General features: G+C 35.0%; 2 protein-coding genes and 1 pseudogene across 2 annotated transcripts; 2 read left to right on the top strand and 1 right to left on the bottom strand.

Annotated features, from left to right (window-relative positions):
* Window positions 1–6,613: 6,613 nt before the first annotated feature.
* Window positions 6,614–7,650, top strand: LOC122279780 (glutathione S-transferase U8-like). Its single transcript, XM_043090609.1, has 2 exons — window positions 6,614–7,025; window positions 7,122–7,650. Exons 1-2 carry the CDS (start codon window positions 6,714–6,716, stop codon window positions 7,482–7,484), a joined length of 675 nt encoding a protein of 224 aa, XP_042946543.1. The 5' UTR covers window positions 6,614–6,713; the 3' UTR covers window positions 7,485–7,650.
* A 7,963-nt stretch (window positions 7,651–15,613) lies between these two features.
* Window positions 15,614–16,832, top strand: LOC122279782 (annotated as a pseudogene).
* A 1,874-nt stretch (window positions 16,833–18,706) lies between these two features.
* Window positions 18,707–19,981, bottom strand: LOC122279783 (universal stress protein PHOS32-like). The gene is made up of 4 exons (XM_043090610.1): window positions 19,646–19,981; window positions 19,424–19,533; window positions 19,205–19,323; window positions 18,707–19,040 (listed from the first exon to the last, which is right to left on the bottom strand). The coding sequence occupies exons 1-4, from the start codon at window positions 19,818–19,820 to the stop codon at window positions 18,950–18,952; spliced, it is 495 nt and encodes a 164-aa protein (XP_042946544.1). The 5' UTR covers window positions 19,821–19,981; the 3' UTR covers window positions 18,707–18,949.
* Window positions 19,982–25,334: the final 5,353 nt, after the last annotated feature.

Here is a 25,334-nt window from a genome sequence, read left to right on the forward strand (position 1 = left end):
GCAGTGGCATAGAAGGCCTTAATACTCCCCCGGCTCCAAGGCCCAAGAAACTTAATTAATTCGTATAATTTGCGCCTCGCTTTCATATTAAATATTACTCTACCTATGGGGAAAACAAAATGAAATAATTAATTATTCTTTCAAATGTGTCATCTTCATTCACTTAGTAATGTGACACATTTTAACTTCTTATATTAATCACTTAAAAAAAAACTTATATTAATCAACTAGTCCAGTTATATATGACAAATCCGATAAAGAAAACATCTTTTAAAAACTAATCCAATTTTAATTTCCATGTGCCAAAATAAATGGAAAAAAAATATAAAATATAAGAAAATAAATAGATAACAAAGATAAAGAGTATTTGAAGGTAGTGGCAAGGGTCATTTCCCTATATCTTGGAGAGGAAAGGAAACCCTTTACCATGGTCATGGGAGTGAAGGAAAGAATCATTTTCTCTAGGAAACCCCATGTCTCAAGATGACTACATCACTTTTGGGTAATCTAGTCTAGGCTGCTCAGAGGTTACCTAGGTGGGAGAGGGCCCTCCTCTAACACTTAAGTGCACAGTGCCCATGCACGTCTGAACAATGCCATGCACAATACACAACAAGGGCATGTCGCCGTGCACTTGAGAGCCTTGCGGCAGCCCGTTGACCAGCCAACAGCCACCACGTGGATCATTGGCAATTTTTGTTTATGCCACAATGGCCCCCGCCAATGGGGGCAGCGCATAATGTGTGGAACTAGTGCATGTAACCGTGCACTCGGAGCGCCCACAGCTTTGTTGCCATGAGCTCAACAACTGGCTTCGGCGGCCACCACATGGTCCGTCGGTAGCTTTTATCTCAACCATGATGGTCTCCGACCACGATGGCTACGCACACGGTAGCCAATGGGTGCACATTGCCGTGCAACCAAGATACTCTGGCCCGCTATCCGTGGACCCAACGAAGGAGACTGGCAACCACCACAAGGATCACCGACATTTTTTGTTGCAGACAAGGGTCCCTGTCAATAAAGACCATGCATGCCAAGCACGCTGCCCCATGCTCACCAAAGGGAGCCCCACTTCCTATGGCTTCCACAAGTCGACAAGCAGTTGCCCGCCACCACCAAGACTACCGAAAATCTCTGTCACCAATGGGATACGTAACTTTTGACCACAATATGCATTGCCCAGCCACCCAATGGCAAACACCTCTATCACAGCCTCACATGCATCTAGGCCACCCTTCCTTGACCATAGAGTGGTGGCCACATGCTCCTCAGCCCCACAATGGCGAGAAACCAAGTTCCAGGCCACATGCTCCTCGGCCACACAATGGTAGGCACCTGTTCCTCACCCTGCCACATGTTCCTCAGCTACACTATGGGAAGAAACCAAGCTGCTTGGTCACTAGTTCCTCAACCACATAGTGGTGAGAAACCAAGTTGCTCGACCATAGAAGCTCCTTGGCCACACACTAGCCAGAAACCAAGTTCTAGGACATGTGCTCAACCTGACTTCTTAGCGAGTCAAGGGACTTGTGTATAATTGGTCGTCTGGGCATGTCATAGGACTTGTGTTCGGCCTAAACTCTGTAGTGAATCAAGGGACTTGGCTTTGTTGGAGTGAGTGTCGGCCACTCAGGGACTTGTGTCTGACTTTTGCATTGCGGTGAGTCAAGGGACTCAGTTTTGTTGAAGAAGATGCTTGTTCATGCTAAAAAAGGCAACCTAGTTAGTGTAAATAACCCAAATTACAAATGTGAGGTTTGTAAACCTGAATTGCTTTGCTAGGGCATGGCAATGGTTGGAGGAGTGTTGGTGAGGCCTGTGGGCAGCCATGTTCCGGCGATGATGAAGATCCAGGTGCTAGCAATGCCAAGTAGTTTATTCGAGATGTTTTTGTCGTAAGTGATTTTTGCTTGACCACTATCGATTGTTGTCCCCCCCCCCCCCTTTTACTTCATCATGAAGTGAAATCCACTATGGTTGTGTAAAGCACAGTGGTTGAGATGGGGTGGTCGCCTTCGTGCATGGCCGAGATGGGTTCATGACCGCTGATTTGGAAGGTGAGTACGCCTGTGTTCACGGTGAGATGGTTATGGCTATGGAACTTTGCTCTCGGGTCCAAGAGTTGAGTCTAAGATGGTAAGGTCATAATGGAAGGGTGAGACAGTTGCCAACGAGATGTAGATGGGTGCTTGCCACTATGTTGTCGAGGAGCATAAGTCCCTTGACTTGCCGACCTTTATACAACTAGTCGAGTCCCTTGACTTACTATGAAGTCAAACCGGACACAAGTCACAGGACTTGCCCACACGGCCAATTGGACACAAGTCTCTTGACTTGCTGACCTTCGTACAACCAAGTCAAGTCCCTTGACTCGCCATGAAGTCAGAACGGGCACTAGTACTTGGGCTTGCCCAGATGGCCAGTCAGACACAAGTTCCTTGACTTGCTAACCTTAGTGCAATCAAGCCAAGTCCCTTGACTTATCAATAAGTCAGGCCTAGCACTAGTCCCTGGACTTGCCCAAACAGCCACTTGGATATAAGTCCCTTCACTTGCTGACCTTTATGCTACAAGCCGAGTCCCTTAATTTGTCACAAATTTTAGACTAGTGACTCGTGCCACAATCGCCTCTCTTGAGTTATCTTCAGCAACGAGTTAATAAATAGAAAAGGTTAGGGACCGCTTAGCTTCCCTAGCGCCCAACAGGCAGGCAGGTCATTCAACTACCCAATCTCTTCACACTCCAAGACGAGCTCTGCACTCGCACCTAACGTGGTCGAGTCAACCTCCCTTCTCTCAGTTTACGCGATCTAGCCTATCTCTTGCACATCTCCTGCCAAAGCTGAGCTTCATGTTCGCACTTCACGTGGTTGAGTCCATCTCTTGCCTAATCTCGCACTTGAAAATCCTTATTACTTAATACAAGCGAAATGGAAAATCAGGGACCCGCTCTCAAAATTTGTTTTTCTATGGATTGCTACAAATTTTCACTCAAGCCCATCAAAGGGGGCCCCACTAGAAGACAAATAAGAAGAGAGTGGAAGAAAAGACAAAGATGGGACAAGGGAAAAGAGTGTGTTAAAAGGAAAATAAGGAAAGGACATAAAAGAAGAAAAGAAAAAGGAAAGAAAACAAGTCAGGCATGCCAACGAGGAGTAGAATAAAGTTGCTACCCCTCACCACTCCCAAGAGAGGAATAAAAAAGGGATCAGACTAGATGAGCAAGAGGGGGGACTTCGGCTTCTTCTTCAACAGCTTCTTCAACCTCACAAAAGGGCTCCAACGGGAATATCTCCTTCGCCAAATAGATCTTTGGCTTCCATTGTATAGTGAGAAATGAGAGGCTATGAGAGACTGTAAGATACTCATGTTATAGTGGATTTCCCCTCCCTAAACTCCCTTAGATGTAGGCATTATACTAAACCACGTAAATCTATCTCCTTCTCCATTTATTTTTCTTGCATTTACTTTCTTTATTCACTCCCGTAGATGTATGTGCGGATGTCGTACAATAGCATTGAATGACTGTCGGAGGCTCCAAACTACACTGATCGAGGCCCAAGTAGTCACAATCGGCTAAAAATAACTTTCTCCCCTTCCGGTCTATTGCACAAATTTTTCGATATTAACAATGAGCTTACTCACTAATTTGTCAATTAATTAATATCAACCATGCAAAAACCCGAATTGGGACTTCCATTGATGTTACGTTTAAATTCCTTTAAAGTATAAATTATAAATCCAATTAACGCACATCAGCCAAAATCCAACTAAAAACGATAATTAGAGAATTAAAAACTATTTTTGTGCTTTTAAAATCAATTAGATTGATAAGAGAATTATCAGAAAATATTTCATATTTTACAAAACTTCCCAAAACGTTTGTATGTTTGGGTGCCCATGTCGAATAATATCCCATAAATATATAATTGGTGCAACAAAATTAAAGTAGTCCAGCCCCTCTTGGCTCTGATATCACCTCGGGTTTATTAATACATGACGTCACTTTTGAAGAAAACTTCCAATGCCATCTTGAGCCTTTTACTCGTACAAAAATTTTATAAGATTTGCTAGTTTTGCTGCATTTTATTGATTGGTTGGTCGTGGTTGAATTGATTAGAATAAGAATTTTACTACATACAGTCACTTTTATGTATTTCTTATGGATTTCACTGATGTAATTAGCCAAAGTTTTTATTTTATATTAAAAATGACGCAACCAATCATATTAATAAAATACACAAAAAGTAGATAAAAATAATTGTACGTAGAGTTTTTGTTAAAATAATAAATGTGTAATAAAATTAATTTACTACCCATATATATAGCTACTACCCCCTTAGAGCACTCGCATCTGGCATCACATCACTCCCCTATCTCTATATATTGAGAAAATCTTTAGGGTTTTATGTAAAAACAACACTCCATCCGAATCCTTAAATTGCGGATGAAATTTATGGGTACTACAGTAAATCCTCATATATGGAGATCCACTATACATCATCATCCCTCCTTGGCCTCAATGATTGTACCCTTCATCCCACATCTTCTTCTCCCTCCCCTCCCTTGCAACGCAACACCTGCATCTCTCCTCGCCTAAATCGAAGGTAATCATCTTGCATATTTCTCTCTTTTTTTCTTTTTGCATACAGATCTTTGGTATCCCATTCTTGCATATTTTTTTTTTTTTTTCTCTCGGGGTGATTCCTGTGTTGATTTCGACATTGCTGTTGATATTTTCTAGTTCCTATGTTTCTGTCAGCACCTTCTGTGAGTGTTTCTTAATTCTGTTCGAGCATTTCAACTTCAAAATCATATCTTCCCGTGTATAATTTTCAAGTAATTTTCTCTTTTAGTAAAATTTAAAACAGATTTAAACTGCTATAAGAGGAAATACACAACAAGATTTAATCATTGAAAATTCCAAGGATGGAAGTTATTCGTTCGAACCTAAGCCCTTTCGGTTTCTTTCTCTTCAATCCCTCACCAATCAATTCATCCTCCAAAGATTACACCTTTATTGCTCCCCTTAATCCTCCCTCCTTCATAACATACACTCCAATTTTCATTTTCTCATCTCCATCTCCATCTTCCCGTCTCGTCTCCACCTCCATTATTATGTGTATAAATTTTGTCATCAGCATTTTCAATGGCCACAAATATTGGAATGATGGACAGCAGGTACTTTATTGGGAGGAATGAGATACTGAATTGGATTAATAACAGGCTTCAGCTCGATCTCTCTTGCATTGAAGAGGTACACTATTCCCATTTGTTCGTTCATTATTCTCATTTATTGGGCACTGAGTAGGAATTTTGACATATATTTCTTTGAATAAGCAATTTTCAGGATATCACCATTCTTGAATTTGGGTTTCTTTGAATGATGAAATGCAAGGGGAAAAAAAGATCTTTTGACGTTAAAACTCGTGGAAGTTGTACGTATTGAATTTGGTGCAATCTTTTGTTGTTATTTGGATGCAATTTGATAACCCAGCTGGAGATATATGTGGTTCAGTTATGAGTTTCTTGTTCTCTACATGCATAATATTGCCTTGAATTTCGTTTTTCTAATGTGGTTTTTTCTTTATTTCTTTTTATTTTTTGGCCCAAATGAAGTAGAAAATGTGTTTAGCAAATAATTGGTATACTTCTATACCTAAGTTAAGTAATGATTAGGATGTCATACTCTGTACCTTTGAATTCTGTGCATATAACAACTTGTCTATTTGTTTTTTCATATATCGTTAAATGGATTATAAGTTGGCCATTGCGTAATTAGGTTTTTCTAATTCTACAGTGAGAGCAACATTGGTGTGTGCTGTGTTAAAACAGGAGAAAATTCGTCATCATGTTAAAAAATATACATATTAAAAAAATTATTATTATTATAATACGAGTTTTGATTTGAAAAATAATACTGTATTAAATAGTTAAAATTATATAAATATTTAGTAGAAATTGATATTTGAAAAGAATATAATAAGATAAAATAATTAATAGTTAATATTATAAATGAAAGTGAGAGAAAAAAATAAATAAAAAAATATTATTTAATAGAATAAATATAAAAATAGAGAATGGGATATAAGAAGTTTTTAAAAAATAAATAAAATTTATAAATAAATTTAAAAAAATATAATTTTAAATTAAATTATAGAAACTTTTATAGAAATCCGGACGGATGCTCTTAAAAAGTTTAAATTAATTTACAACATGGATATATTATAACATTATTCAATCGAACAAGGTCCCATCGTGCCATTAATGACCACGTTAATTTGTTTGTATTTCTTTTTCCTCGCTGAGGTAAGGAAGTATGTAAGACATGCATTGGCTTTCGTCGTATAGCTTGTTTCCCAAATATATCACTGTTAGACATGTACAGGCCACTCTGCCAGCTACCGACGTTAAAAAAAATTTATTGGGACTGTAGAACCTTATTGGCCGCTGAGTAACCGTTGAGATATCATTATAAAATAAGTGAGTTTTTATGACTAAATTTTAGTGATTAAAAAGATTATTTTTTATGAAAATAGTAAGAAATAGTCATTTTAATTATTAAATTTTAATCACAAAAACTCACTCCTCTTATAGTGTGTATAGCTTAGCTTTATCTATCAAATGGGATCAAGAGACCCAGAAGCGCAGCAATATCTGAAAACTCAGCATTATTGACTTGGATTAATTCCGAAGATCTAAGTTCCATTATGGCCGAAGAAGTCTTGCTGTTTGGTGTGTGGGGAAGCCCTTTTAGTCGAAGAGTAGAGATGGCTCTAAAACTGAAAGGAATCCAATACAAATATTTTGAAGAAGAGTTAACCAACAAGAGTCCTACCCTTCTCAAATACAACCCCATTCACAAGAAAATTCCGGTCCTGGTACACAATGGAAAGCCTATAGCTGAGTCCCAGGTTATTCTAGAATACATCGATGAGACCTGGAAAGACTGTCCCATATTTCCCAAAGATCCCTACGAGAGAGCCAACGCACGTTTCTGGGCCAAATTCATTGACGAAAAGGTAGTTCATATATATCTTTTTTCCTTGTTGGAATGTTAATTGTGCTGTTATATATATATTCAGAATATTCTCTAATTTAATTCTGTACTTTTGCAGTGTTTGCCTGGGATATTCAATGCTTGCTGGGGTGAAGAGAAACAGCATCAGAATGCTGTAAAAGAAGCATGTGAACATCTAAAGCATTTGGAAAACGAGATCGGAGAAAAGAAGTATTTTGGAGGAGAAGCGATTGGATTTGTAGACATTGTTGCTAACATCATAGGGTATTGGTTGGGATTATTTGAAGAAGCTTCAGGTACAAAGTTGTTGACAAGAGAGGAATTTCCCAAACTTAGCAACTGGGCTGATGTGTTCGTAAGCAGCTGTGGCATCAAAGAAAACCTTCCTCTGGCCAGAGACAAACTAATCGCCTATTTTCGAAGTCGCTTCGGGACAGGAAGCACCGATGCCTCCAAATAGAAGAAGAAGAAGATTTCTTCTTCCGTAACATGCACTCGCAGTTAGTGAAAGAATATTTCTATTCATGTATGGTCATAAATCAAGTACTTTTTTTTTTTTTTTCTCTAGTCATAAATCAAGTACTTGAGTACGGTTATTTTCATGTAATTTCGTTATCATATAGCTATCTATCTATCTTTTGTGTGTGTTTGTTTTTTTTTTTTTTTTTTTTTTTTTTTTTGAGTAAAATGATAATATAAATATTAAATATGTTCATTAAATGTGTTCGTTTATATATTTTTATTTATATATATATTAATAATTAAAGAAGTAATTGTTAGTGAATTTATATATTTTTTTATTTTTTAATGGTTAAAGTTGTTTAAAAAATGCTAAAAGAAAAATAAAAAATAAAAACTCATTTGTATTAGTATACACATTTAGTAGGCATCCTAACATTGTCCATTTTTTTAATAGCAAGTTGCTATTTATTAAGAAAAATGTTTAGCTCATTTCTTATAAACTAAAATTTTTAAATTGACATAATTTATTGTAATATATCAAATTATAAAATTCTTATTACTATAGAAAGAATACGTAACGTATCGTATATTGTTACGTTAGTTTGTAAATAATATTTTAGTAAAAGAGAATACGCCATCTAACTTATTGTATATTCTCTTTTGCTAACTAGCATGTAAATTCAATTAAAAATATATAGATATATCATATTTCTTGTTAGTATTTGTATAAAGTTTTTAAAAAATATCTAATGGTGAATAAATATTATAAAATCTAATTACGACCAATATGTCTATCTTACTTTATCCTCGTATTTAACTCAACTTTGTCCCATTGATTCAAATTTTGTACGAGAAGTCGTATATTACGTATGAGAAATTGTATTAATTGTCCGCACATTAAATAATCGCCGCTGACCTGAGTGGATTGGATAGAATAGGGTAGGCTCCTTTTTTCTTTCGGGAGGGTTTATCGAAAAGTTGACTTTGATGCCCTAGTCTAAGCAATTGACTTTAGGGCCCTTGATGGGCATGATAAAGGTTGACACTGCCCGTGACCCTGGTGGTGGCAGCCGGTTGCTCCTCCTGCTCCCAGGTAGACGTACGGCGGGATGGCTCCTGTTGGACCCTTGACCTTGCACGGCGAGAACCAAGCGGGGAATGCCAACATGCAAGGCCATTCGCGAGAGGCAATGGGCAACCCATATGCCACCACGAGCCTGCAGCCATTACGTATAGCATTGTACATGCCATGCATAGTGGGTTACGTGTTGTACGGATTGTAACAATAATCCAACACATATCTCGATGCTCCATTGTGCATGGCACGCACGGTGGGTGGTTTAGTAATTTTATTTTGAAGATTTTAATGTTTTATTAATTTTGACGTAACATAATAAGATGCGAATGAAATAATAATACATGACATATTGGAGGGTTTCCATATTAATGGACTAATTAATTTGAATTAAATATTTTATAAAATTAGAGAAAGCCCAAAGAGTGGTTTACTAAAGGCCCAAATTATTTAGGTATAAAGGCTTAGACAAAATACTAAGAATTTAAGCCTCGCCTACTAGAAATAAGACTTTAGGGCTCTAATGCATAAGAATGTGATGGGCTAAGGATAAGATGTTTAGAAACCTTAGCCCTAACTTGAGAGATATAAAGTTTTAAGCCTTTCTTGAAGGACACTAAAAAATAAATCCAATGTAATGGACATGTATTGAGAAAAGACCCAAAGATTAGAACCAACCTATTAGGCCTTTGTGGCCATAGATAGGCCCCACAAATCTAGACATAAGGTCCATATAATAACCCACTCCAAAGCCCACAAAGGCTTGCACAAATGGGCCAACAAAAGCCCAACTCATAAAGTCAAAGTCTTGTCTTTTATTTCATTCTTCTAATTAGAGCATACATATACCATACTACTGGTTTCCGTTATACCCAAGATGAACCACATGCCCCTAGGGTTCACTTTCAACCATGATTAAGTTTTTAACTTGAGTTAAGAAATACTACTCATTTCACACATGAATAATAACCCACACCATGATTTTTGCATAATTATCTTTAAATTATTTTTCTTCACATTTAAAAACTAAAATTTTTGGATTTAATAATTGTTTTGAATCACTCTTAGACAACCCTTAAAGATTAAAATCAACCCAATCGATGTCAATCAAAACCAGGCCTTGACAATGCCAACACAAACCACCTATCAGCTCCTTTGAAGTAAACCATGTACTCTTTATCCAACCAGCCCCTAACCCACGCCATTTCCACCATATTTTCAAATATAATTGCACCAATCATACCTCACCACATCACTTAAGGACCAGACCTAGCATTGGGCAAAATGGCTCCAAGAAACTAAACTAAAAAAAAAAAAAATCCAATCATTTCCTTAGGAAATCTAGTTGGAACCAAACCAAGAATTTTCTGCACTTTCTTACCTCACTTCCCCACTCCACCTCCCTTGTATTTTTGTCCCTTGGAAGTGCTTCAAAGCACTCAAGTGAAAGCTTACCTAATTACCTCCCCAAGGCAGCCCAACCAATTGGCTCAAAGAGAGGCACTCACTTAAAATCACTTGGTTGAACCATCATCCATTTCGCCCATTTCTTTTTCTACCCAAGGATGATCACTTGGCAACCACTCATGCCTTTCTTCCTCACAAAAAGTCTTCAACTGATGGTCATAATGCCCCCAGATCAGACCAAAAGGATGGGACAAAAGATGATCAAGAATCTAAACAGCTTTGAAGGAAACCCAAAACCGTAGGCTATTGCTTGCTTGTCTTGTGAATTTTTGTTTCAAAAATCTGAATCGTACAGCCCTTGCACCTATGCACATCCTCTAGCTCTCTTCCATGATGAAATTATGACACTTTAGACTGCTATTGAATTGAACCAAGTGATGTCACCCTTGGCATTTTACACTCAAGCACTCCACCTCCCACCTCCACCACTCACATTCATTTCCTTAGAGCCAAAACCAACATTTGCCTCCTCTCTTAAAGCCTATAAATACCTCCATCACTTCCGCGTTTCTCCACACCTCTTCTCCTAGTCATCTTTTAATTAAGGTTTAGCATACTAATGTCAAACCGGGTCAGATTTGATTAAATAAATTATTTTGGGTCAAATATTTAGCCATGGAATGACTTGATATGATTTTATATGATTTGCTAATGTCTTGGAATGAATTTTGAAGGTTTAAGTTTGAGGTTGAAGCGTGTCATAATAGGATTTAATTCTATCTTATGCTGATCATTTAGCATGCATCGATTTTGATTAGTTTATGCTTCACTTATGGAGTTTTGATTATTTTACCTAAGTTTGAATAATATGCATTTAGAAAAGCCTTGTTATTGGGAGAAGAAATGTAAATGCATGATTTAACCAAGTTTTGAAACATCTTTGGGTAAGGAAAGCTATAAATATCATGCATATGCTTAATGAATGATTTAGTGAGAATTAAGGTCTTGAAGCCATCTTTAAGTGTTAGGATGAATTTGTATGACCTGATGCCTAAGTTTTAATTATCCCTAAGGTTATAATTAATATTGGCACTTAATGAATTTGAGTACACATACATCCATAAAGGTTGAATAGTTGAAATTGCATCTAGGCCTTAATGAAATAAATGTCACAGATTGAGTGTGATTAGCATAGTTGCGCTTTGATTTTTGAGATTATAAGGACATATGGATGTAGAACATAAAAAATATGTGGTTTGTGAAATTTAGTAAATTTTGGAGCCCAATTCCAAATAGTAAAGATTTAGGGCCTTAGTGAAATTTTGCTAAGTATAGCATCAGTTTTGAAATTTTGCTAAGTATAGCATCAGTTTTGGAAATACCAATTCTTGAACCCTTCTGATTATAAACATCTTCCTTACTTATACAATTCCTAACTTAGAACAACTCTTATTACACCCACACCAATTTTTTGAGCACCTGACAAGTTAGTAAGTTAGCATCTAACTTACTCTTAGATTTATTTATAATTCTTGTATAAACGCCACATTTATATCATAAAGAGTAATGATACATTTACCACTCTTTCACCATTACTTTACCATTTGTTGTGTAGTTATTTTTTTATCATCTTCTTTTAAATATTTTTTTAACATCCTTAGCCATTAAGAAAAAATTTTAAAAATATATAATTTTAGTGATAGTCACTTGCTTAATCATTAAGTAAAAGAAAAATTTTTAAAAAATTAAAAAATTAAAAAAATGGTAAAGTAGTGGTAAAAGAGTGGTAAGTGTATCATTATTCTATTATAAATGACATTTAGCATCAAATGTTATATGCTACATTAATTATTTGATTACTTGCTTACACAACATGTAAAATTTTCATCATTTTTAGCATATTGCATATAAATGTTATTTTCACATAAAAGCTTGTTACATACGCACATATCATAAATTACATTTTTTTAAGCATAGTATGAAAATAATTTGTGTTATGATCCCAACGGTTAGGATGGAGATTTATCCTAATGGAACTTCTCTGTCCACTTTGGAGTGAGTGAAAATAAAGTGGTAATCATTAGATTGTCGAAGAACAGTCAACAGGCTTCAAATGTATTCTTTTTAAAGAACGCCAAAGTGAAGTAAAAAATTATGACGTTTAAGGTTGGTGGGTGGGTGTATATATTATGATATTATGATGATGTTATGTAATGTTATTAATACATTGAGAACAATGTTTGCAGATAAAGACGTATGATCAACATGAGTTGTACTACGGTCATTGGTAGGTGCTCACAGTAGAAATGTAGAACCGGATCCGGATCTGGATTTTAAAAACCGGATGGATAACTGCCTGAATAAGCCTAGAAAAAATCTAGCCAAAAACTGGATATAAACCCCTATAACCAGATATTCGGGTTGGTTTATTATTTTTTTATATATATTTTTAAAAAAATTTTAAAAATTTTTTTATATTATTATTTTTTCTTAATTTAGATATCATGTTTAATGCCCATATATTTTTTTAAAAAAATATATTTTAAACAATTTTTAAAAGGTTTTTTAAAAAAAAAATCTATTTAACAATTCAAAATACTTTTTTTTATCGGCCTTTATGCTTTTTATTTTTTATTTATACAAAATAAATAATAATACATCAACACACACAATGCATACATACTACATAGCTTGTTAAAATGAGATGAGATAATTTGTTAAATATAGTGAAATAATTTGTAAATAGTAATAAATAATTTAAGTTAATATGTTTTATGAAGTTTTGAGAGATAAGAGATAAAAAACAAAAACTAAATGAAAATATTATAAAATCTAAATATTATTATAATATAATTTTTGTATATTATTTAAAAATTTTGAATTATTTTTTGTATTTTTTTAAGATAAGACCTGGTTACATAACTGGATCCGAACCGAGTCCTAATCGGATCCGATTTTATGCTATCTGCCCGGGTCCAATCCAAGCAGATAACCATCCGGATTCACCCGAATTTTTGAGTTCTAGACCAAACAGGAAAAAAAAAAATGGGGCCCAGTTGCACAACCCTAACTCATTATGCATATAGGGAACCGTGTTGCTACCATACATATGTTAATGATAGCTTTAATAATAATAAAATATTATGTTTTTTAAAACAATGAGGTATGAAATGTTCTCTTTTGAAATATCATGTTTTTGAAATAAGAAAGTGAACAATGTTTTCTAAAAGAAATGTGCATTAAAGTTTTTATAAGAAATGTTGAGCAATTTAGATGGAAGACAAATGATTTTTTTGCATAGTACGCATCTCATGTTTATCATTAATCATGCATATCTTATCTATGTGCAAGTTGATTGTTTAACTTACTAAGATTTCAAATAAATCTCACCTTTATGAAGCCATTATCATTCCTCTCGAAATGATTGAAGTTGTGTCAAGACCGGTAGAGGACAAACAAGATGGACCACTGGATACAAATAGTTGAAGAGGAGCCAGACCTTAAGTGAAGACTAGATATAACTTTGATACTAAACATTGACTCTTCATACTTTAGAGCATATGAAAGAGTTGATATAATCAAGGAACTTGGACTAAGTATTTTTGTATTAAGGAAATAATACCCTTAAGTTTAAACTTATCGTTATTAATATTATTGGGATGTTTAGTTCATTCTAACATCAATTATAAGTCACACTATTTTTCAACTGTAATTATTGCATATTGCTAGTTGTATATTAGGATGCATTGCATATTAATTATCATGACATGAGATATGTAATCATGTATTGCATGTCTCGATGTTCCAAGTCTCCGTTATATCCCAAGTGGAGGCTGGAGGCTGGAGGCATCACAGAAATCTTATATGTTCATTCAAAGATGACTTCAAAAGCTAGGAAATCCTCTATCTTTCACTTTCGGTATATAAAATAAATTGGATCTCACAGACAACGCTAACTGTTAAGTTGTGTTTTGTAACCACTTGGCTTGAAAGAGAGAAAGAGTCCTTCTCGCCCACGGTGGTGACTCGGATCTTGGACGATGTCTTTAAAAGCCCATGAGGGCAATCCGGAGCTACAATAGCAGTGTCCATACCTGCGCTCATTGCTGTAAATAGAACAACAAGTTTGATAAATGTGAAGTTAATCATAAATCTATTCAACAAATTTTACAAATGATTATCATTATACTTGAAAAAATGAAGGAAATGGAAAATGTAAAATTATTGAAAACATAAAATTATTATACAAATGTTTAGAACTCATTGTATTGAAATCATAATAGGATATACATTGCTCTACTCATTATAAGAACAATTAGACATGTACATAATAATAATAATAATAATAATAATAATAATAATAATAATAATAACAACAACAACAACAATATTCTTATAAATGAAAAAAATAAAATAATAATATTTTTTAATTAGTTTAGAAAACTACTGGATATAATGTTATTGGAATGATAATTTGCAAAAATAGACTACTCATTTGAAATTTAAAAAAGTATAATATTTTTTAAAATAAAAATAATATTAATTTAAAAATTTTATTCACTATGATTCATTATTATGAGAAATAATATGAAGACAATTATTATTTTTTTAAAACTATTTCCTATAATAATAAAATATTATTCTTTAAAATTAAAGGCAATATTTTTATTTGTGAACTTAAATATAATATTATTATTCTTTTCAGATTTGGAATTGCAATATTGATCTTAGAAAATAAAAGCATGTTCTTACCAAAATAAAATTTAAAGGATAAAAAGTGTTATTAGTTCTTCTAATAATAATTTTTAAAAAAATGCATTACAAATAGATTATTAATATGAAATGCGTTACCACAAAAATTAAAATAGTAAATATAATAAATTAAAGATCAATTATAAACTGATGCATAAATTGGAACCTAAAATTAGTAATTGTATTTTGTAAAATGAAAATATTATTATTCCAATGAATTTGATTTATATACGAAAGCTACTATTATTTTTAAATATAAGAAGCAATATAAAAATCTTAAGTTATTAATTTGTTCCACAAAAGTTCAATAAACCAAAATCTTCAATTTAGATTATTTGTAATAATATTATTATTATCATCTAATTAATATGAGAATAATAGAAAATTTAATTTTATTCTTAATGATAAATTAGAGGACAAAAATGTAATTATGCAAATGGGGGCAAAAACGTAATTGTACAAATGGTATAATGTGAATTCAAACAAAAATCTACTATTCTTTTATTGCAGAATAAATATCATTGCTATAAGTCTACCTGCAGGTAGTAACAATCCCCATTTAAGATTTTGAAAAATGGTAAAGATAACACTATTATACAATTTTTGTATAATTATTTAATAAAATATAATTTTTAAAATTTTATTTGATTTTTTATCTGTTTTTAATTTGTGTGTTGAGTTCTAAAAAGGTGAAAATTATAAATATAATACCAAAAAAGTGTATACACATTTATGTTTTTAATTTGTTTTTAACATTTATGTTTGTTTATTTTGTATTATTTTATTTTTTAAAAAAGGAATACACAAAAAAATACATTTAAAAAATAAAATAAAAATTAACATTATATGTGGAATAGTTGTAAATAGGTTCAGTTCAAACCAATCATTTCTCTTGCGATTGAGTTACCCGAAATCCGAACCATACAACGTTATTGGCCAAGTAAAGATTGGGAACATGGGAGAGTCTGGCTCTTATCTAAAAATGGGATCAGACCCAGAAGAGCCAAGCATCTGAAAAATCAGCCTTGATTTGTATTCCGAACAGAACAGAGAGTAATAATGGCCGATGAAGTCTTGCTGTTTGGTGCGTGGGCAAGCACTTTTAGTCGGAGAATAGAGATTGCTCTAAAACTGAAAGGGGTCGAATACAAATATTTCCAAGAAGATTTATACAACAAGAGTCCTTCGCTTCTAAAATACAACCCTATTCACAAGAAGGTTCCCGTTCTTGTACACAATGGAAAGTGTATCCTGGAGTCCCAGGTTATTCTGGAATACATTGATGAGACCTGGAAAGGCTATCCCATATTTCCCAGAGATCCCTACGAGAAAGCCATCGCACGTTTCTGGTCCAAATTCATTGACGAAAAGGTAGATCGTATCCTTGCTCTTAGCTTGCTTAACTTTTTTTTCCCCCTTTCATATTCGCAAAATTCTCTTGATAGTTCTAGATGACCTGACATTTCATTCCAGTGTATGTTGGACAAAAATCAATAATTTCGTTCTGCGTTTTCTGTTTTTGTACTTTTGCAGTGTTTGCCTGTGGTATTTAATGCTTGCTGGGGTGAAAAGAAAGAGCATCAGAAGGCTGAGAAAGAAGCAACCGAACTTCTGAAGTATCTAGAAAATGAGCTTGGAGAAAAGAAGTATTTTGGAGGAGAGGCGATTGGATATGTAGACATTGTTGCAAACTTGGTTGCATTTTGGGTGGGAGTCTTTGAAGAGGCTTCAGGTACCACAGAGTTTATGACAAGAGAGAAATTTCCCAGACTTAGAAACTGGGCCGATGAGTTCGTGAACAGCAGTGCCGTCAAAAGAAAGTATCCCAGCTCCCAGAGGCAAACTAATCCCCTATTTCCGAAATCGATTTTGGGGAGGAGATGCCTCCAAATAGAACACTTTACACAGAACATGCACTCACAGTTGGTGACAATCTGTTTGTTAAAAAACTTGGGTTCTTGTGTGTCAGAAATCCATTATAAACGAACTAACGATGATTCTGTTCCTATCATAATGGTGAGGATATGTTTTAGATTCCTCACTAGTTTCCCATGTTGCAATCTATCTTTTGTTTTCTTAATTTCTATAATGAATCCACGTTGCCTTCTCTCACTAATGATTTGATTAGCTGTTCTTCATAGTTTCGATTCAGACTTTTGTTATTTTTTACAATTGTGGTGCTTGTATAGTAAAAAAAATACAGAAAATAAAGTTAATACTGGCACAAAGATTTACGTTGTTTGATAGTAAAGCTACTTCCACGGGATGGTGAAATGCAAATGATCTGTAGTGTTTGAATAGTCCGACTCGAGCCTTCTTGGATGGGCTTTTACTGTGTAAAAAACTACAATTATCACATGATGAAGACGATACTGATTCAAGATTAATTATCGACTGGTGGCATAGGGGGGGCTGCATTTTGGGTTGTAAGGGAGTGGTGGACACAGTTTACAGGGAAGTTAATCAAGTGGCAAATTGTTAGCCAAACAGGGGATTCAAGGGCCTAAAGTACTCGAATTTCGCAGTATTCCAAGAGACATTAGGGGCATCATTAGATTAGAGAAAGTTGGGCTTCCTTGTAAATGATACTTATTTTCAATGGTTTTTTTATTGCATCCAAGTCATATAGATGGCAATTAGGAAGGCTTTCAACTCCAGAAACGCTTCTAACCGGTACATCCTATAAACATTGAATAACGGAGACCAATGAAATAATGCCACGTAGGGAATACAATTTCTAGGAAATGTGGTGCAGTGCAGTGGAACTTTAGATATTGAAGGGGTCTGAGTTTGAGACCCAACCCCCCCTCTCTCTCTTTCTACTCTAACCTCTCTCTCTCTCTCCTTCCCTCTCTTCCTTGAATAACTGCAACATATCTGCACTTCATTTCTCCTCTCTCTCCCCCTTTATCTCCGCCCTCGACGATACCAAGTACTTGGACCACGATATCACCCGCCAGTACTCTTCGAGTGGGAAGCCTTCTCCCAGATTTCCTGTTGGTGGACATATGCGTAAATTAGGATAACTTCTTCATGGGTCTAAGCCAAAACTCATCAAAACGACTTAAATCAAGCCCCCCTTGGCATCTTAAACCAAAAGTTCATTCTAAAAAGTAGCAAATCCCTTCTAAATGCTTAAGTTGAAGAAGACCCATAAGGGAAAAAACTGAACTTGCTAGCTTCGAACAGTTCCATATCCCACTACAATGTAGAGTTTCTAGCTTTCAAGCACCAATGAACAAAATTCAAGCCAGCAAATTATTCATGAAATTCAAAACTCTTGATTTTCTCAGATATATGACCACAAAAAATAAAAATACAAATAATTTTTTGACAGATTTTTAAAACATAAGAAAAATGAAAGAAAACGAAAAAAAACTACGGCCAATAAATTGTACAATAAGGGCCGCAATGATTTTTTATTTTGGTTACTGATTTTTTCCTAATTTTATTGATCGCGAATGAGAGAGAAGGAGAGAGAAAGGTTAGGATTTGGTTCAAAGAGAGAGGGGGGTGGGTCTCGAACTCAGACCTTCAATCTATGAAGTTTCTCTGCAGCTCATTCCACTGCCCAAAATATGTATTTCCTACTTGGCACTTTTTCATTAGTTTCCGTTATTCTACACTTACAGGATCCACCGGTTAGGAGTTATTCTTTTTGACCCCCTATGTCTTTCTTGGTGCTACAATTTGTAAAGACCGTATTCTTCTGTAGTAAGCGATAAGTCTTTAATATTATTTATAGGGTTTCGTCCAAAAAGAATAAATATATACATCAGTGATCCCTCAATTAACAAGTTTTGATAAGCTAGCATGCAGTAAAGAGAAGGCTTGGTTGTGCCTTCTTAAACAAGGGGACAATTAATGAATCTTTACATTCTTTGTCAGTTCATTGAGTAACGGTTGTCTTCTTGTCACGATAAAAATGCTTGAAACCTGACCATTTAATTGGAGGAAAACAAAATGGCAAAATTATTGGGATTTTGTTTTATCAAACTACAATATTCTTTATGACTGAGATCAGAGGAATACATATAAATGTACTTTAAACTCAGGTAGACATGCTTAGAAAGGGGGGGGAGAGAGAGAGAGAGAGAGAGAGAGAGAGAGAGAGAGAGAGAGGAGGGGGGGGGGGGGGGGGGGGGGGGGGTGTGGGGGAAATAAGGAGGAGCACTGCTGATGGTAATGGTAATTAAAGAGCCCTCAAGACCAAAAAGCCAATGACAAAATCAGGGCTGGACAGAGCTTGAATCCTTGACGATAGTCACAGGGCAAGGAGCATTGGTTATCACATAGTTGCTCACACTCCCCAGCAGGATCCTGTTTTCCATATGGCACAATTTACAAACACCCAAAAACACACATTTAAGTAAAAGAGGATAGAAGATAGATCTCACAATCTGTATACATGCCTAAGAATTCAAGACAACCAGCAAATTCCACAGTATTTGATATTTTGGTCAGGAAAAAAAATAAAAAAATACCTTTGGATGGTGCCAAGTCCTCTGCTTCCCATAACCAGAGAGTCCAGCTTCAGATCTTCAACGGCTTCTACAAGCTTCTCCCTAGCATCTCCCCAGTACAGTTTTGTAATAACGCTCACCTAAAGGAGAGGCACAAAAATTCAATATAAGAGTTAATCACAAACAATTTAAGGAAGAGAAATTTGATGGACCTGAAAAGAGGATAAAAAACAAAATAACCTCTTTCTGTCTCGCAGCAGTATCAAGCATATCAAGGAGTTCGATATCTGTCTGAACGTCATAATTCTTCATAACCTCGGGCTCTCTGAACTCCGCCAAAGGAATAAGAGCTTCACAAACCATATCAAATCAGATCAGATCAAACCCAGTTCAGATCGCGTTCGTGATCATTAGTGTTTTTCAGGAAAAAGCAAACGATCAAAGTTTGAACAAGATACTTACGAGAGCCAGATTTGGCCCAAAGCTGGTTACGAGACTCATCCAGGGAGTTGGGGTTGATGTGGATGATGACAAAGGTGTCACCTTTGTCGGCCAAATTATCTATGGCCCATTTCAGAGCGGTCTTGCTGCTCTTTGAGAAGTCCATGGCCACACCTATTTTCCTATCCTTTGCCATTTTTCTGTCTCTAGTTACTCCTTCTGCTGCTATGGCTGAAGCTGAGATCTCTTGCTTTCGTAATATGGGCAAAAGGAGAGAAGGGTTTGGAGTGTGAAGTTAAAAAAGATAAAGCGAAGATTCCCATAGACGGCAAAAATGGACGGTTGATATAGTTGCTATCACGTCAAGTTTCCATTAAGAATGAAGATCTTCTCTCTGCGTATGGGTGCTTGAATGGATGCGTGCACACTGAACTGTTGCTTGGTTTACTTGAATCAGAGCCATCCATGCATTCTCTGTGCATGGGTCCACTTGATGGTGGGTCCGCAGTTATATTATTACACAGCATAGCCTGCTTGGATGTGTTTTGGACTCAAGTGCGCATGCCCTGCAGTTTCATGCGATGGGATAACCCTCGCCAGTATGTTTTCATCTGCTTCCCATTCCCCAAGATCCCTATTAGGAAATGTAGTAAATGCTAATGGGAGAAACGAAAGAAAATGGATGTCCCATGCAACTTCTTCCGTTCATAATTGTCTCAGACTTTTCTTTTCTCTAGATATGCACAACTCTCTCTAGATATGCACAACTTGAGAGTCGAAGGCATACCATAAATCATTCATTACGTTAATATAATAACAAAAATTCTACCTACAGTTATTTTTATATATATTTTTATATATTATAATCATAGAATTAATTATATATTAAAAAATAATTTATATAAATAATAATAATATTAAAAAATAATATTTTAAATTCTCACTTAACCTACCATTTAAATCCAAATTGGACTTTAGTACTAATCGGTTTTGAAAATAAAGGCAAATTCAAAACAATTCACTCGACAGTCGACACCTTCCTTAGTCGTTGTCAGTTGTCATATCCATGATACTTTCATTTACAGGCAAAATTAATGATAATTTCCTTTGCAAAAATTTCAGTCTCAAGAGCTCGTAAATTTCACAAATAAAATAAGCGAAAACTTTGAATAAAATTAAAGGAAAATAATAAATACATCAATAAATGTATAAGAGACATATTTTTATGTCAAATATTTTATAAAAATAAATTTATAAATTAATATAAATTGATATAATATATTTAATTATAAAATTATTTTTATTATAAAATAAATATAACATATAGTATAAAATTATGTAAATTTAAAATCCCTTAAACGTCGGCGTAGCATTAAAGAGAAATACTTTTTGCAGTTAGCAGATGCAGTCGGCTGCCAAAAAAAAATTAATACGAGACCTACATGAAAAAAAAATTATTTTTATAACTTTTTATAATTCATGTAGGTCCCCTGAATATAAAAAAAAAAAATTTATAATTTTTTTTTATTTATTCCATACAGCCGACTGCACGCCAACTGCATCTGACGACTGTATGTAACAAAGCCCAGCATTAAATGCCTTCAAACTAAATAGGGTTGTGACTTGTGATTCATTCATCCTTCAGATAATAGCGGGTGGTTGACTATAACTTCATTATTGAGGGCCCGGCATGCAATTTATTGCACATGGAGTTCCAAATTAATTGCCAGCAAACTTCGGTTGGGCTTCTAGTCTAGATTTCTTTTTTTATTGATAAGTTGTAGTTATAATTTTAATTTTATTAAATAAAATGAATTTTATTTTTTAAAAAAGTTACCAACAAGCTCTCAGTTTAAAATATGAATATAATTGGTTCGGTTCAAAACGAAAGCTTATGGATTAAAACTTTTAGTTCATTATTTTTGTAAGGCCGGACCATTAGCTATTAGTATGATCCGTCCATTCAATCTGATTTAATTTATGAATATTTTTTTTTAAAGAAGAATTAATGCAAAAAAATTAATTAAATTAATAAAATTAAAATTAAATGATCTCTTTAATATTTTATGTCGTTAATGAATATTAAGTCATTTTATTATATATATATATATATGGTTAATGATGATGATCACTTAGATAAAAATTATACAATTAATTTATATAATTATTATATAAAATAATATTATATATAATATTTAAAAATATACATATACATTTAGTGAGTCTCGATCTGGTCATGTTTAAAAAAACTACACACTAAGACCGACTAACAAGACTATCAGTCCAATTCAATTCGGACCAATCGACTTACAATCCTAGTTTGAAAGGGAACTGATAGATAGAAAATTGGAAAGAACTAGAACCTAGTTTGGTCTTACAAACCTTTCAAACTATCACATTTCATATTATCTTATCTTAATATCTGAACATTATTCAAATATAAACATTTTTAATTTTAATTTTTCAACTTTTTTATCTAATTATTACATATTTATTACAATTTTTCTAAACTTCCAAATAAAATATAAAAAATAATTTAATTTTTTCAAATTTTAAAACAAAAATAATATTACAAAATTATATTATAACCCTCTTTTAATTTTATAATTTTTTTATTCAACTTTTTCTCTCTACTTTTCCATAATTTTATAAAAATCTTAATTTAAATTATTTTACTACTATTTAAAAATTATTTAATTATTATTCACAAATTTTTTATCTAAGTAACCATATGAATTGTCATGGAAATTTATAATATTACCATTAACGGCAGATTTAAGGAGTGCGATAATTTGAGAATCAATTCTGTTATGCAGTGAGATGAGTCTAGTATCAACTCTGTTGGAGACAACCGGCATGCGGAATCAGGAGGTAATCAGCGAAAATTAAAAAATAAAAATAAAAAGCAGAAAAGTTAAAGTAAAGAAGTAAAAGCAGAGGACCCATGTCAAGTCTACTTTACCTCTTATCAGAACAGAGTGAAAAACCAAACGTCTTTATATTTCAAAACCAAGGAAATATATTTCAAAACCAAACGTCTTTATATAGCCTTTATGAGAAAGGCTATATCCAAGGAAAAGACAAGGAGTGGAGCGGTAATGCAATTTATGGCGATTGTAAGGTCTTAAATTTGGCCAACATAAACAACCAAAAATTTTAAGAAAGGTATAATCGGGAGGCTTATGATGGACCATATGATATGGAGATTTGTTGTTGAGAGTTGGGGTGGGGAGTAAGTTGATTAAATATGTGGCGGTTTGAAAAGCATCATCCCAAAAAGAAAGAGGGAGTGCGGCTTGTGAGAGTAAGGTGAGTCCAGTTTCAACTATGTGACGATGTTTACGTTCGACGAGTCCATTTTGTTGATGAGTGTGAGGACAAGAAAATCGATGTGAGATTCCAAGATTTTTGCATAGGTTAGTTAAAGGGCGAAATTCCCCACCGGCATCAGTTTGGATAGTTATGATTTTGGTATTAAAAAATCTTTCAACAAAGCTAATGAATGAATTAAATTCATGTAGCACATCGGACTTCAATTTAAGAGGAAAAAGCCACGTGAATCTTGTATAATGATCAACAATGGATAGATAATAATGAAAACCATTTCGTGAGATTAAAGGGGCAGGGCCCCATACATCGGCCCATAATAGTTCAAGGGGCTTTGAAGTCCGGATATTACTAGGATAGAAAGGTAATTGACATGCTTTTGCAACTGGACAATCATAACAAGTGAAGGTCGAATCTCTGGGAAAATAAGGCAAACAGTTGGTGTTGAGGATGCGAGAAACAAGATCAAGTGAGGGGTGACCCAATCGCTTGTGCCACTGTCCGAAGGGAACTTTGACGCCGATATGTGTGGATGGACGGAAGGAAGATGGCGGTGGAAATTGGTAGAGGCCATCACGAAGAGGCCCGCTGATGAGGAGCGTTCCTGTCCGCTTGTCCTTGACCAAAAAATGGGTAGAATGAAATTCAAAAAAGCATTGATTGTCAGTACAGAATTGAGAAACTGAAACAAGATTTTTAGTGATTTCAGGAACATGAAGAAGATTAGATAGGGTAAAAGAAGAGGAGTGTGATCGGATGGAAGATTTACCAATGTTGCTGATAGGCAAGCCAGTTCCGTTTCCCACTCGTATCTGCTCAGGTCCATCATATGGTTCGGATGAAATATTGAGATGAGAGAGATCATGAGTTATATGGTGTGTTGCTGCAGAATCGGGATACCAGGAAGAATCGGGTATAGCAGAAGGAGTGGTGTAATTGGCTGAGAAGGAACGGGGAGGCTCATATTGGTAGGCATGATCAAAACGGTAGTGACATTGAAGTGCTACGTCACCTGGTTTGCTACAAACTTGGCATGTGGGTCTGTTCTGGGAGTAAGACTGTGAGCTGGAGGATGAAGTTGGAGAAAAACGGCCACGATTTTGGTAACCACGAGATCGACCTCGTTGAAAGCGATTTCCCCTGTAGGAAGATCTTCCTCTGGGATCACGAGGTCCAGAGGTAAGATGTGCAGAGGGTTCAAGAGAGTTTGAGAAATGTTTTGAGTTATGAAACATGCGATTTTCTTGTATGAGCAGAAGGTGATATAACTCAGTGGAGTTTATGGGATCTGTGCGAGTTGTGATTGAAGTTATGAAGTTTTCATAGGCTGGACCGAGGCCATTTAAGAGGTATGTGACAAACTCTTTGTTGGAAAGAGGAGTACCAGTGGTGGTTAAAGTATCAGATAGCAGTTGGGCCTTGTTGAAATATTCTGAAATGGATTGATCACCACGATAGAGATTTGTGAGTTGGAATCTTATCTGAAATTCTTTTGCTTGAGAAAGGGAGCTGAACATGGAGTTGAGTAAGTCCCATAGTTGACGAGAGGTGGTTGCAGACACAACATGCCCGATGACCGACTCAGATAAAGAAGAAAAAAGGATGCTAAAAATTAGTTGGTCTGTGCGACGCCACGAGGTATATGCTGGGTTTGGTTTGGGAATAGAACCAGAGGAGGCAGGAAGAGTAGCGGGAGGTGCAACCACAGTGCCATCAACATAAGAGAACAGGTCTTGACCTCTAAGATAGGCCGAAATTTGAACTTTCCATACCAAATAATTTTCTGAATTAAGTTTAATGGTAACTATGTGAGAAAAAGAGGGAGAAGAAATGGGCGGAGAAGGGTCAGTGATGGAAGAAGGGTCTGTTACTTCACTGGCCATGATGAAGATGATGGATCATGAGACTGCTAGTCAGCAGCTCTGATACCATATCAGAACAGAGTGAAAAAGAATAAAGTACAGCAAAACCATTTGTATTTCCACTACACATTACAGTGTGCAAGACCCTCTCTTATATAGAGGTTGAAGGAAGAAATAAAGGACAAAAGAAAGGAATATAATTCCGTTACAAGATGTCAGAGGATCAAGGTATTTTTCTTCTTGAAGGTTCTGCCAGATCATTGTCCAAGTCACTTGCTGAGTCACATTTCTTGTGTGATGTGCTGCTTATGTTAATACCTCTCAATCTCCCTCTCATTCTTAGGTCTTCTTCATTCTTTCTCCTTTTTCTCCCTTTCCCCTCTCAATTTCCCTAGATCTCTCTCTCTCAGTCACAAGTATTTTTTGTTGCTTTTCTTCCTCTTCTCTTTCCGACTGCAACCGTTCACGGTCTAACCTTTCTTGTTTTTCTCTTAGTGCTCTCTCATATTGCATAGTTCCTC

The sequence above is a fragment of the Carya illinoinensis genome, chromosome 10, assembly GCF_018687715.1.
Source record: "Carya illinoinensis cultivar Pawnee chromosome 10, C.illinoinensisPawnee_v1, whole genome shotgun sequence".
Taxonomy (NCBI): Eukaryota; Viridiplantae; Streptophyta; class Magnoliopsida; order Fagales; family Juglandaceae; genus Carya; species Carya illinoinensis.

Bases quoted from the DNA above. Each gene is read 5' to 3' on its own strand.
- LOC122279780 (XM_043090609.1), top strand. From the start codon at position 6,714: ATGGCCGAAGAAGTCTTGCTGTTTGGTGTGTGGGGAAGCCCTTTTAGT. The intron at 7,026-7,121 runs GTAGTTCATATA...GTACTTTTGCAG, and splicing joins CCAAATTCATTGACGAAAAG to TGTTTGCCTGGGATATTCAA.
- LOC122279783 (XM_043090610.1), bottom strand. From the start codon at position 19,820: ATGGCAAAGGATAGGAAAATAGGTGTGGCCATGGACTTCTCAAAGAGC. The intron at 19,324-19,423 runs GTTATTTTGTTT...CCTCTCCTTTAG, and splicing joins CTGCTGCGAGACAGAAAGAG to GTGAGCGTTATTACAAAACT. The intron at 19,041-19,204 runs GTATTTTTTTAT...TATGGAAAACAG, and splicing joins GGACTTGGCACCATCCAAAG to GATCCTGCTGGGGAGTGTGA.